Source organism: Chiloscyllium punctatum, chromosome 10 (assembly GCF_047496795.1).
Source record: "Chiloscyllium punctatum isolate Juve2018m chromosome 10, sChiPun1.3, whole genome shotgun sequence".
NCBI classification, from domain to species: Eukaryota; Metazoa; Chordata; class Chondrichthyes; order Orectolobiformes; family Hemiscylliidae; genus Chiloscyllium; species Chiloscyllium punctatum.
Window position 1 is genome coordinate 28,827,923 of NC_092748.1, and position 13,577 is coordinate 28,841,499.

The 13,577-nt window shown below is 40.5% G+C and overlaps 1 protein-coding gene across 3 annotated transcripts in view; it reads left to right on the forward strand.

Moving 5' to 3' along the window:
- vps8 (VPS8 subunit of CORVET complex) overlaps window positions 1-13,577 on the forward strand; it is a 554,976-nt gene that overhangs the window by 96,196 nt on the left and 445,203 nt on the right. For all 3 annotated transcript variants that reach the window (XM_072578743.1, XM_072578745.1, XM_072578746.1), the window contains 2 exons: window positions 3,186-3,232; window positions 6,533-6,622. In XM_072578743.1, the coding sequence (XP_072434844.1) occupies window positions 3,186-3,232; window positions 6,533-6,622 (137 nt within the window). The remainder of the gene's footprint in view (window positions 1-3,185; window positions 3,233-6,532; window positions 6,623-13,577) is intronic.

Here is a 13,577-nt window from a genome sequence, read left to right on the forward strand (position 1 = left end):
AACCATAGTACACAAAATACTCGGAAGCACCATTGTCTGTTGCTGTAAAATTGCTGGCATGTGCATGTTCGGATCAGTTCCCACAAATATTACTTTTTATAACCCTCACCGCGCTTGTTAATGTTAAGGCATGAGCTTATAGAACGTGCCCATGAGTTTGCTCTAAAGTATCCCAACAATCAAATTTTAGAATTACTGGTTTGTATGAATGTCATATTATTATAAAGGCAGAGGAAAACATTAACAGAAAGAGTAAGCAATTCATCACAACAGGAAATCAACTGCAACAGTGAGGATGTTTGTGCAGATATTGCATTTTTAATAAGATACAACAAACAAAGAGAATATGGGCTGTTGTTTTTAATAAAAAAATAGTTGGCCTGATTGCATGTACTGTGTGTATATGTTGTTTTTTCTGAAATAACTTTACATAAAACAAAGGAGCCGCTGTGCAGACTGCCCACAGATACAGCTGAATGAAGTCAATTTTAATTTAAATTGAATTTATTTTCCCTGAAATAGCATAAAATTAGAAACCAATTTTCCTGATTTTCACAATTACATTTGTATCTTTTGTAGTTCTCTCAGTTTTTTTTCGATTTTTATGATACACACTCAAAGAATTCTTTTTCCCCTGTATCAATATTCTCCATAGATACTTCTACTATTTAGTTTTCAAATATTTGTCTAAAAAAGTTGTTTCAGTGCTTTACACTTGAACTAAATTTTCCATTGTTATTGATTGGGAGTGGAAGAAAAGAAAAATCTCCTGTTACAATAATTAACTAAGTTTAGGTAACAAAGTTGGAAAATAATGCAAATATAAACTGTGAAATCAAAAGATTAAGTTGTATTTTGGTTCTTCTTCAAAATAAAGTGAAACTTTAATGTACTTTTTTTCACTAACTGATGCATTATATCCATTCTCAGATGAGTAAAGCATAACTTCGTTGCAGACAAACCGTATTTGAGATTTTTTTCTCCACTAGGCATAAATGTATGTTATGCCTAGTGGAGATCACACACTAGTTACTGGAATTAAATATGTCTTAATAGACTATTTCAGATAGAAACACTTGCAAAGTAGCATTGCTGCAACAGTAGCTGTTCATTCTTAATGACTGAAGTGGAACCAAGCCATAAATAAAAAAGTGAATAATTAATTAGCTGCATAATTTACAGTCTGTTAGTACAGTAGTGTATGCTATGGGTCCATCTCCCTCTGTTTTGCTGACCATTGTTTCTAAATTAGAGTTTTATGTCATTACTATCCAGTGAATCTTTATGACATATTTTCTATGTGTTAGCTATCCAATCTAAAAGTGCGACCATTGGATTAATGGGTCGCACTCTTTTCTCTGAGTCAGAATGTTATTTGTTCATGTGCATTTCCAGGACTTGAACATGCAATTCAGGGTTAGTCCTCCACGCAGCACTGTTTGAAATACCGTGTTTAGGATTGAAAATTAAACCAGGGCCCAGTCTGCACTTTGGTAACAAAGATCCCATGGTATTGCTTTTGATGAAGAACAGGGATGTCATGCCCCATGTCCCAATCAAAGTTTATCCATCCATTAACGTTGCAGGAATATAACATCTAGTTATTAATGGATCTAGGAACATAGAGGACATTTAGCAGGATATAACCAGCATGTAGATTGCAGTTGTGGGGAGAAATTGAGGAACGTTAGCACTGTTCTTCTTGGAACCAGAGGTGGTTACTAAGAAGATAAGAGTTACAATGGAGTAGGTATGATCAAATTAGGGGAAAAAAAGATGGAATGTTGTCAACTAAAAAGATTTTCAGATTGAAAACAGAAACTCTTCCACTCCTTGGCCTAGCACTTAAGGTCAAGTCCAGCATTGCTCAAATGGGAACTAAAGCAACATCCAATGTTTTGAAATGATGGGTTTTTAAAGAAAATGTGATTACACACTTCAGCCGCCTTGGCGATTTCTCACTTAGGCCATCAATTTGGTTTTGACTTATTGTGGTACTGTCACTTTTGACATTTATGGCCAACTGCAACTAGACCTACGCAGCTCTGTTTGTTTGGGATTCTGAAGGTGAAAGGACAATATTTTAGCATTACTACCTGGTTCATTGTTCTCAACTATAGGAGTGAGTCTTACGGAGATCATAAATTTTCAGGAGACAGCAGCAGAGCTCGAGGCAAGTGGTAATTTATTCATCTATTCCACTGGTACAGTACAAGGAGTGGCCAAAGACTTCCCTTGAAGCTGGCCTCAATGTGAGGGTTCAATTACCCTCTTAATCCGCAGCTCAGAACGGAAGAAAGGTCAATGACGCTCTAATTTCAAATACAGGTGTCTTCTGCACACTTTTCTTGTAACATTAACATGGTGGCGCATACTCCCTTTCAGTGTATATTATTGGTTAATTAGTGCTGAGTTGTTCAACTAGGATTGGGTTTCCACTGCATCATTCAATTAGTCTTGTTGCTATGATCTAAATGGGCCACGTTTGGTATATAGGGAAACTGGGTAAAAACAAGGACTGCAGATGCTGGAAACCAGATTCTAGACTAGAGTGGTGCTGGAATAGATGAAGGGCTTTTGCCCGAAATATGTATTTTTCTGCTCCTCGGATGCTGCCTGAACTGCTGTGCTTTTCCAGCACCACTCTAATCTAGAATATAGGGAAACTGAACTTCCCATGGTTACTTGTGACCTTTTATTCTCAACTGTGATAGTAATGAGATAATGGAGGCCCCTTGTAATTAGTTTTTATACCTTTCTTTCAAATATTTCAGTGATTTTATATATAAACACTTAAGAATCTATATCTATGATTATCTTAAAGACTCTTAATTAAAACCTACTTGTAGTAGTATTATAACTGACCGATTAGAAAAATCTTAAATTTCATTAGTATGAAATGTTCTTATCTTTAGGGTAGCAAAGAATTTTGCACATCCAATCTTACTGAAGGAACAAACTGCCATTGTCCTCTGTGCTGAGAATGCATTAAAAGGGTGTTTCTCACACTCTATAATTTCTGTTAAACATACTGCAAGCTTGTTGGGGCTGTTGTCAGTCATTTTTGCTGTACTATCATAGGGTAGCCCCAACACCAACTTCAATACAACACATTTTCCCATAGACATATGCAAGTTGTGTGAAGCATAGATGTTCTAATTATAACCATCTCTCTTTATCCTTAGGTTTGTTTGGAGATCAGAGTAAGCGGAAGGGTGTTGTGGCTGATCGGGTAAAGTATCGCTTCTTAATGGGATTTGTCTTCCCTCATTTATCTATTAGAAAGTAACTTGTGTAGTGTTGAACAGTTAATTAAATGCCCAGGACCTCAGTTCATCAGAAAATGAGCTGCTGGTCTTAAATGTGCAGTTAAAGACTTTGATTTTCATTCAGTGTTGCTCAAGAGGGGAAGAAAGTCTAAAACTGTTGCATTGGATCACTATTAAGCCTCTGTTTATTGAAAGAGAGGGCTAGAAGTGAAGTGGGTGTGATTGCCCTTGACATTAAGGTAGCATTTTATAGAGTTTGCTATCAAGGAGCCGTGGCAAATCTGGAGACAATGGGAATTGGGTGGGTGAACAAAACTTGGTTGGTTGGAGTAATTTCTCGCACAAAGGAAGATGGTTTTGGTTATTAGAGGTCAATCATCTCAGCCATGTATCATCACTGTAGGAGTTCTTCAAGGTGGTGTCCTAGGCCCAACCAGCTTCAGCGTTTCATCAACAATGTCAGAAATGGGGATGTTTGATGATTGCAGCTATCACAGCACCTCAGATACTCAAGTAGCCATATCCATATGCAGTAGGATGTGGACACTATCCAGGCTTGAAGTGATAAGTGGCGAGTAACGTTCGAACCATGAGTGCCAGTGTTATGATTACATCTCTGACAGGAGGATTACATTGATAATTGAGCTTTACTATTCTACAGGCCATAACATGAGTATAAATATTTTATTTGTTCATCAAAATCATCATTTCTTTTCTCTTTATTACAGTTATCTAGAACGGAAGAGACTTTACCTGATTTTCTCAATAAACTCAAAAATAGGACATTGCAGGCAAAACGCATTTAACAAATGAGTGATCAAACTGGTTGTTAACTGAGCTACTTGAACTACTTTGCTCTTAATCTGAATGCACAAACATCCATTAAATAAAACAGGCTGGGATCCAGCTCTCTAAAGGTTTATAGATGGGGGACAAAGGGGGTAAAAAGACAAAACCCTTATGGGTAAAGATTACAAATGAAAAGGATAGAATATGTTGATTTTCATAGTTTTCGGTTTTCTGTCAATGAGATTGACTTGCTTAGACACAGTGGTAGAAAACATCAATTTGTGTCCTCGGTTAGTTAGGTTCCCTTGTTAGACTTTCGCAAAGACCATTCTCTCCAAGATACCGTGGTCCAATCCTCCTTTACTCTCAAAGCCTCATGGCACCTTCCCTGCAACTAAAGAAGGCGAAACACCTGTCTGTTTACTTCTTCCCTCCTCCGTATCCAAGGGCACAAACATAACGTCCAAGTGAAGCAGCGTTTTACCTGCACTTCACTCAATCTAGTTCACTGTATTCACTGCTCAGAATGTCGTCTCCACTCCATTTGGGAAACAAAGCATAAACTGGGTGACTGCTTCACAGAACATCTACATTCTGCCCACAAAAAAGGCCGTGAGCTGTCTAGTTGCCTGCCACTTCAATATACCACCCTGTTCCCTGGCCAACATCTCTCTCTGAGGCTTGCTGCATGCTCCAGTGAATCTCAGCACAGACTGGAAGGACAGCACCATGTTTTCTGCTTGGGAACGCCACAGCCTTCTGGACTCAGTATCGAATTCAACAATTTTAGAGCATGGGGCATCTTCTCCTCTGTCCTTACCCCAACCTCTACACACTGGGTCTTGTTATCACAGAGTCATATAGCACGGAAACAGACCCTTCGGTATGCTACATTAATCACTAATAGTCTCCATTAGTAGCCACTCATTCTTCAAGGCTGACCATTATCTACACCTTTGCCTGTCCAAGTGTTCTTCTCTCTCTTTGGGCTCTATCTCCATCTATCGGTTATTCCTCACCCCCTCTGCTCCCGCCTGATCTTCTGCATGAAAACCAACTTCTTCCCAAGCTGCCATCAGTTCTGAAGAGGGGTCACTGGATCAGAAATGTTAACTCTGATTTCTCTCCACGAATGCTGCCAGACTCATGCTGAGATTTTCCAGTAATTTCTGCTTTTGTTTCTGTCATGTAACAGTGCTTTTAAGCAGCATATGGTGACCTACATTCATTTTCAGTATTGTTGAATAAAAGTTTCTACACCAAAACAGACCATTCAGTCTGTTTATTAGTGATTATCTTGTACTTTTGCCTCCTGTATCTAGAATTACTTGCAAGTGGACTGCTTTCTTGGACTCTTTCTCAATCAAGACAAATTTTGACAAGTCATTGCTTTTCCTTTTATTTTTTGGCAAGTAGAACATAGAGAACATAAGAAAGTAAAGCAAGAGTAGATGATTTGGCCAATCAAACTGCTCCATCATACAACTAAATTCACCTTGATGTCCTCAATATCTGTAAATTTGTTGACCTGTGTTTTCGACTTACTCAACAACTGAACCTCCATTGCCCTTTGGGGTTGAGAATTTCAGAAATCCACTACCCTGAATTTGAAGAAATTCCTCCTTATCTTTGGCTTGAATGGCCCCTCTTTTTCTGTGACTGCGTTCTCTCCAGCTTCTTCACACTTTCCTGATAAATATAGTACTTTTAGTTCTGGTATCAGAAAAATTCTTTTTGCCATCACCTTCCATACTTTTCTAGCCATTTTGTAGCATGGGCCCAGTACTCCCCAGACATGTTCTGACCAAGGTTGTTCACAAGTATAACAATGGTTCTTTGATTTCTACAGAGATAAACTGAAAACCAATTTTTTTGTTTGCTTTTTTTTCGTATTAACCTTGTTATCGTGTGTCTGTCCTTTGTGATTTGTTTGTCTGTGCCACATGTTCCTTGACATTTTTGCTTCAGTTGGATCCCTTTATTTTAAGAAATATATGATGTTCCTAACGAATCATCCAAAATGTAGCTGCTTACAATTATTTATGTTGAAGCTAATTACTATTCTACAGATTTGCTAATGTACTTTTGCCTCCTTCATACTCACTGCACCTCCCAATTTGATATCAGTACATTCTGAAGTTGTACTCTGGAATTCTGAGTCCTAATTGTCTGTGTAAATGACGAACAACAGTGGAATAACATTTTCCAGCTTTTGTCAGCCTGACTATTTTTATCCCCTACTTTCAGTTGTGTTTTGTAGCCAGCAAACTATGCATTCAGCTATTTGTTCTTTAAGTATACACGTTTTGAACAAGACAAAGTTGTCCTATTTATGCAGAGAGCTAAACTTTCTAGCTTTTACTTGACTAGTCTTTAACTAAGTACTGTGTTGTGATGAAGCCATAGAGTTGCAACAGAGGCCTGTATTTAGACGTTTTGTATTATACTGACTTATTTTAAAATCGTTCTTTTAGATGGCAGAAATCCTACTTCAGTATGCTGACCGAGCTCTGAAGAGGTGCCCTGAGGAAGGCAAGCTTCAGGTTATGGAGCAACATTTTGAGGCAAGTGCCATATGTCTTACTTAAAAAGAAAGCTTCATGAAATGGGTTTCAATTAAAGTACATGGAAAAGTCATGAGTTAAAGCATATTGTTAGTTTACGTTTGTTTATATTTATTTTCATGGACAGGGGTTACGTTGGACGCAATAATTTTGTGGCTTGTATCCCTGATAGAACAGTTAATGTGGTCTAGCTAAGCTCATTGTGTTGATGGTGTTTGCCTTCTAGAGCACATTAGTATATAGCTAGTGTATTTCCTTTATCTGTAGTAATAATCAATACAGGGAGAAAGTGAGAACTGCAGACGCTGGAGATCAGAATTGAGAGTGTGTTGCTGGAAAAGCACAGCAGGTCAGCCAGTATCTGAGGAGCAGGAGAATCGACGTTCCCTTCATCAGGAATTGGCTTATTCCTGAAACGCTAATTCTCCTGCTCCTTGGATGCTGCCTGACCTGCTGTGTTTTCCCAGCAACACATTTTTACTAAAATCAATACACATCTGCACATTTCGTGATACCTGCCCATGAGTTTTCTGTTTCACTTTATTACAAACTTTCTTTTTCATTATGTCTTTGTTGTCTTGACTGTCGGCACTGTGGGTTCTTGCCCTAGAAGGGCGATGAAGGAACTTAAGTTAGAGCTAGGCATATGAACTTGATCAACTAATGTGAGAAAATAGTTGTCTGCAGTTAGAAATTTTCATTTCTACAGCTCACTGTTTGTATTCTTAGGGCCAATATATAATCCAGCCATACCAATCAGACGTCCAAGGCCTGTGTTCATTTATTTAATCATAGTTGGCATGAAAAGGACTATAATTAGTTTAAGTGCACAGAAAGAGATGGCAAAATTAGCTTCATCCACCAGTACCGACCTCTATCCATTCACCTCACTTTGAAAGTGTATGCTTGAGTAATGTGTATGGCAGCAGCCTTCGGATTGGCTGAATTGCCCTTTGTGAACTGACCAGTCTGCAAATATTTACTCCTTGATTCTTAATGTAGGGTAGCTACTTGGGTAAGGTATTGGAGACTGCCTAGTAGACTGTGAGCCATAACCCTGAGTAGAAACGGAGGATGAGGCAATGACTGAGAACTCTGTTTAGCTTTCTGAAAAATGACTTTTGACTTATTTTTTTATTGTAGATGGGATATTTTATTGAACATCGTAATGGAATATTAAGCATATGATTTGTGGTGCAAGTGTGAATTGTGGATGCTCGAGCTTTTGAAACCTTAAGTCTCCATGACTTTCCGATGACCTGATTTTTAATATTGATATTTATGTAGTAATGATCAGCCTGTGGAAAGAATATTGGATGTAACAAAGGTATTCAAAGGTGTTAGAAGGAAGATGCATTTAATTGTGGCAATGTGTTTCAGTTTGCTACAAGCTCAAGAACTGGATGTGCAAACTCAAATTTAAGGGAGAGATAGTGTACAGACTGATCAGACTTGACTACCTTATGCATTGAGAATTTGAGAAATGACCTGTCCAAGGCTGCAGTAGTGGTAGACTTGAAGGGAAATTGGATAACTCGAATAACTTTACTGGTCTCCCACATACCTTTGGGGATAGATGCTTGAGGGCAAGGGCTGCCCATTTAAAACAAAAAGTCACTCGCGCCTGTGAGTTGTTCTGCAAAATTATTTCTTCCATAATGGGGAAGCCAAACATATATTAGGTAACTGCTTTGAGAACTCCAGTAGCTGTAAATTGTGAATTCTCTTAATCGTGTATTTGCTATGTCAGCAGTAGGCTTTTCTCATTATCCTACCCAGGGAAATATATGTAATTAAACAGGCTGAATTTGGGTAATTGAAAATCTAAGTGCAGAAAATATTTGAGGCTAGAGTGTGTGACATTGAGGGATTAAGGTGATCTCTAGTCCTCCAATGTAAACACCAAGCTTGACTGAAGCTTGAATATTGTAAATAGTTTAGAGTTTAACAGTGTTGATAACTGTTCAAAAAGAGAAAGAAACCAATTTTGTTAACTGTGGTCCTCACATGTAGTTTTGAAGGTCTCCAGTTGCTTCAGGCACCTGTCACTCAGAATATAAGGGGTAGAAGGAGTTTGTGTGATGGGCTGTTTCAGGGAATGACTCTTAGATAAGCTCTGTGATCCTTTTACTTGCAGTATCAGTAGTGCAGCTGAATAGTTGAAGGATGAGAAGTACTGACAGCTGTTGCTACCTATGTTTGCTCTCCATTGATGGGTCATGAGCAAAGTTACATATTTTGTAAGCTGTGATAATGCAAAGTTCAGAACAACTCAGACAGTTGCTGTTACTCAATGTCCATTTCCAGTCAGTTTGTGCTACCAAAGGCTTGATTAATTGCGTCCCCTTCAGCTTGTGTGATTGATATGTTCATAGGGGCAGATGCAATCTTGACAGATGAGTATATGTGTTGTGTCCAAAGACTTCAATCTTAAACAGTTTGCCTGCTTTGATTTTCCCTAAACTAGTTAGGATTGCCTGATTATAGAGTAATGCTTAGAGTGTCATGTTTTGCAATAGCACAGTGTATCTGTCCACATTTTGAAAAATGAATGGCAGATTTTTGATAAAAATATCACCATGAGGACTTAAAATGTCACTGCTCACACAACTTTTGTGAAATCTGCAAACTAACTTGGATTGCTGTAGAATAGAGACCAACAGCAGAATGTTCTCATAATTTGGCTGAGTGTTAATTTGGGGAAATTTTCATGAAGGGTTTCGCTGTGTGGGCATGGTGACTTTTGTCTACCAGTCTTCTCTTGCTCACCTCATCATTTATGTGTCCTGTTTCTGTGGTGCTGTTTGCATTAAAGTGTGTGCTCGAGTAGAAGTGCTCACTGTTATCAGATGTCCAAAGCATTGAAGCTATGGGCACCATATCAAAACCATAGCTGCATCCACTTTAAAAGCTGTAAGCCAAGAATTACTATTCAATGTGTATTGTTGGACTGCATTTGAAAAGAGGTGGCTATTAGGCACCACCTCCTATCTTCTAGCAAAAACTCTGCCATTGTACACACCTCTCACCCAGAGTAATTGTCTATTACTCTCACTCTTGCACACAGCGTGTTCCCTCAATGGCTATCCCTCACCCAAACCTCCTAAAGTGCTCTGTAATCTTCTGCGCAGGCTATATTCTACCCCACTCATCTTTCTTGCCATCACTACCAGTTCTTCCAGCTAATTTCATCTCCCTCAGTCTCTCCATTGTCTCATTGCAGGAGAAGATGTCTTATAATAGATTAGCAAATCCGTTCATTTTCCACTGACATTTTAGCTGTAGGACCAGTTTAATTGATGACCATGCCAAAGGTAAGGAGCCTCTTCATGTGGAATCTCTCAATCCTCACATCACAAATGTATCAAGATACCATTAATTAAGTTTGGGCCAGTACAAACTATATCATCTCTGTGCTTGACTTGTAGTAGACCTCATTATGGGACAATGGGATTTTCCAACGTTGTTGGGTTCCCCACGTGTAGGGTGCTATAGACTAGATACACACCACATTAAGAGTGCCATACTATATTGCATCTGACTTCATTAACAGTAAAGAATTCCACTAAAACAATGCCCAAGTCATGATCTGTGAGGTTTTCACCAAGTATCCATGCTGCTGCCATCATGCCTGTCTTCCTGATAATTCTGAAGTTTCTGTCTCATTCCAAGAGCTGACTCCCACACAATGAAGCCTGCTGGATGACAAGAGCTACTCTCTTCAACTGTTCTCAATCTGCACCTTCAGTGTGCTTTTGTCATGTAGAGAAAAAGACAATGGTATCAGTACTCTCTGAGCTTCGTAAAGCTCCTCTGCAGCCTGGGGTGAACTACTGTAATTTCTCCATGAAGAGCTGTTTGTTGATCCTGGGCTGCTGGTGTAGCTGAATCTCCTCAATTTGTCTGCACTGTCTTTGTATGATGGTCACACTGAAGAAAGCACCTGTTGTATCCGTTTCGGAAAGGTGCAATTAATCTATGTGGAAACTTTCACAATGTACCACTTATGAGTGGTGTTGTTCCTGAGCAGTGTAACAAATGCAAATGAGACTTTAGCAAAGCACACCATATTTGAAAGGCCAGATAGAATATGGAGGTCTCCCAAAGGATGGCCCTGATATGCCTCCATGTGGACTTCTGAGATAAGCATATAAATCTTCATCACGAAACACATACCACAAATCCATTAATATGTAAGCATGATAGGAATACTAATCTTTGATACCCCTGATGCCAGCTCACACATTGCTCACAAAATGTGACATTGACTATAAAGCCTCATGTTCTTGCATACTTACAATTAGCTGAGAGAGGAAAGCATTGCCCTGGACAGGAAGAATATGGACCCTTCGAACCTGATTGCGCCAAGTGTCTGACTGACCTCGGCCAACCCTGAGATTGGACAATGCCGTTGATTGTCTATAATCCCCTTTCATTCAACTTGGCAATGTTCTCCTTAGGGTTTCAGACACAGCCATCAGGTTGATGCCATATAGTGTGATTATTGCAGAGCTGCTGGCACATGCTGTGGTGGTGACTTTGACAGAGCACAACGTTGTATGTCAACATAGTCATTCCCTCATTGTCTAGATTAGAGTGGTGCTGGAAAAGCACAGGAAGTCAGGCAGCATCCGACGAGCAGGAAAATCGACGTTTCGGGGTTTGCCTGAATCATCGATTTTCCTGCTCCTTGGATACTGCCTGACCTGTTGTGCTTTTCCAGCACCACGCTAATCTAAACTCTGATTTCCAGCATCTGCAGTCCTCACTTTTGCCTAGTTGATTCATTCCCTCATTGTACCCTGCCAGCAACCATGCCAACAAGCTGTCTGGCTTTCTATCAGACCTAAGATGTAAGACAAGGCGGTGATGATGTGATCCTGTAACTTCTGCATGAAGCAGCAGTGCACTGAAAGGGAAAGGAAGCTAGACATACTATGAGTGTCTAAGCAGGGTAACCTCCATTGTCCGAACGAGATGGGCGGGCACTATTTCATTCAGATAATCGATTTTTCGGTTAATCAATTAAATGCCTTTCCTCTGGGGCTTGGAGTTTTAAAGTCTGCTCCCTGTTCAGGAGACTGCAGCAGCACACATTATGTGATACCTACCCCCCCACCACCACCACCATCCAGCACTGCCCCCCCAAACCAATCCAACAATCACCCCGCCCCCAGCACAAAGCATGCAAGCCCCCGCCCTCTGCCTGTCCCCAGAACCCTGACCAACCCCGCCCCCCCCACTCCCCAACCAGATCCAATCCTATTGCCTGCCCCCCAACCCTGTATAACACCGCCCCTGCCCCCAACCCTGTCTGACCCCGCCCCCACCATCCAATCCCACCGCCCCCAACTGCCGCCCCCAACCCCGTCCAATCCCACGCCCCCCCCCCCAACCCCCCACTCTCAGCTACCCCTACCCTCTCTCCGGGGCAGCAGGGCTGTACACCAACACCAAGGCCACTGCTGCTGCTGCAGCTGCCTTTGTGGGGTAAGTCTCCAAATAGCATACAGACACAGACACAACCACAGCCCCACACACAACTTTTAACTGCAGCTTTTTGACAGGTTCCATGTTTGCCCTGCACAGGACAATGTTGGAGAGACTGTTTCTGAGAAGCGGTGGGGGGTGGGGGGGGTGGTGTTAGTGGTTTAGTGTACACCCCTATGTGGAACTCCAGGGAAAGTGTGGGAAGAGAGAGAGTGCGGGAGGTCAATCATTTAGAGACGGTGCCTGTTTAATCACTGTAAACAAAAGACGCAATCACTGTAGAAAACTCGTCTTTGATGTAATGTTTCTATTGGGACCTCGAGGTCTCCTTTGGATAATCCGATTTTCGGATAATTAGTATTCGGATAATCGACGTTCCTCTGTAAATGTAAAATGATTCAATGTGAAGAAAACAAATTAAAAGCCTTGAGATGGAACCTGTGTAAATGCATGAGATAGGTGTGTGCACTGAGCGCAGACAGACCTGGCATCATGATCACAATGTAAGGTGCCATTTGCCTCAGAGTTCAGTGGTGAAGAGCTGAAGGGTCTTCTGCAGTACTCTGAGATTGGCCGTGATGATTTTGCTGGTGTTTTGCTGATGCTGATTTCTGTGGATGTAGAGCGGAGGGGGCCACTGTCCCTGGAGCTTAGCCTGAGATTTTGGTGAATGCTGGTCAGTGTGATGGCCTAGTTAAAATGTTGGTATGCTGTGCTGGCATGGTAAGTGCGGAGACCTTTAAGTCAGGATTTGGTGAAGTCTAGTTTCTCATCAGTACTTGGGGCCTTGTGAATTATTCATTCGTGGGACTGCTTGTCCTTAGTTGCCCTTGAGTTGCTTTCTTGAATTGCTACCGTCAACATGCTGTCAATATAATGTCATTTAATTTGCTGGCATGCAGGGCCTAACCTTTGAAATGCATGTTGTCTAGTTGTAGTGTTTTGGTTGGAGCACATTCCTCATTATAGTGGTATGTGAATTGATCTCCTGACATCACAGTCTAAGTGATTCACAAGTCTAAGTGAAAAGCAGATTTTCTTTGTTTCACATCCATGATGCCAAAACCAGGCAGATGTTATTATTGGCTGTGAAACAGAAAATTTCAGACCACAAGAGGTGAAACATAGAAAAGTGACATTAAGCTTTTTTGAATATTAGCTATTTATATCCTCATGATGTTCTTAAGTGCAACATTTCATCCCCCAGCTGTGTTAACACCATCAATAGAGAGAACAATTCCACTCAACGTTCAGTATTCTGAAAGGATCCAAACTGTGTTAATTGGTTCAAATCAGAGACAGTTTTTTTTTGTGTGATAATAGGGTTTGCATAGTATGCTGAGGACAACTAGGAATGGTTTCACCAGCTAATTACCTGACTATACAGCAGAATCATTTTCTCCCATTGTTATTCCTAGGGCTGAACAGGAACTAGAATTTACTCCCACTCCATTCATTGGTAGTT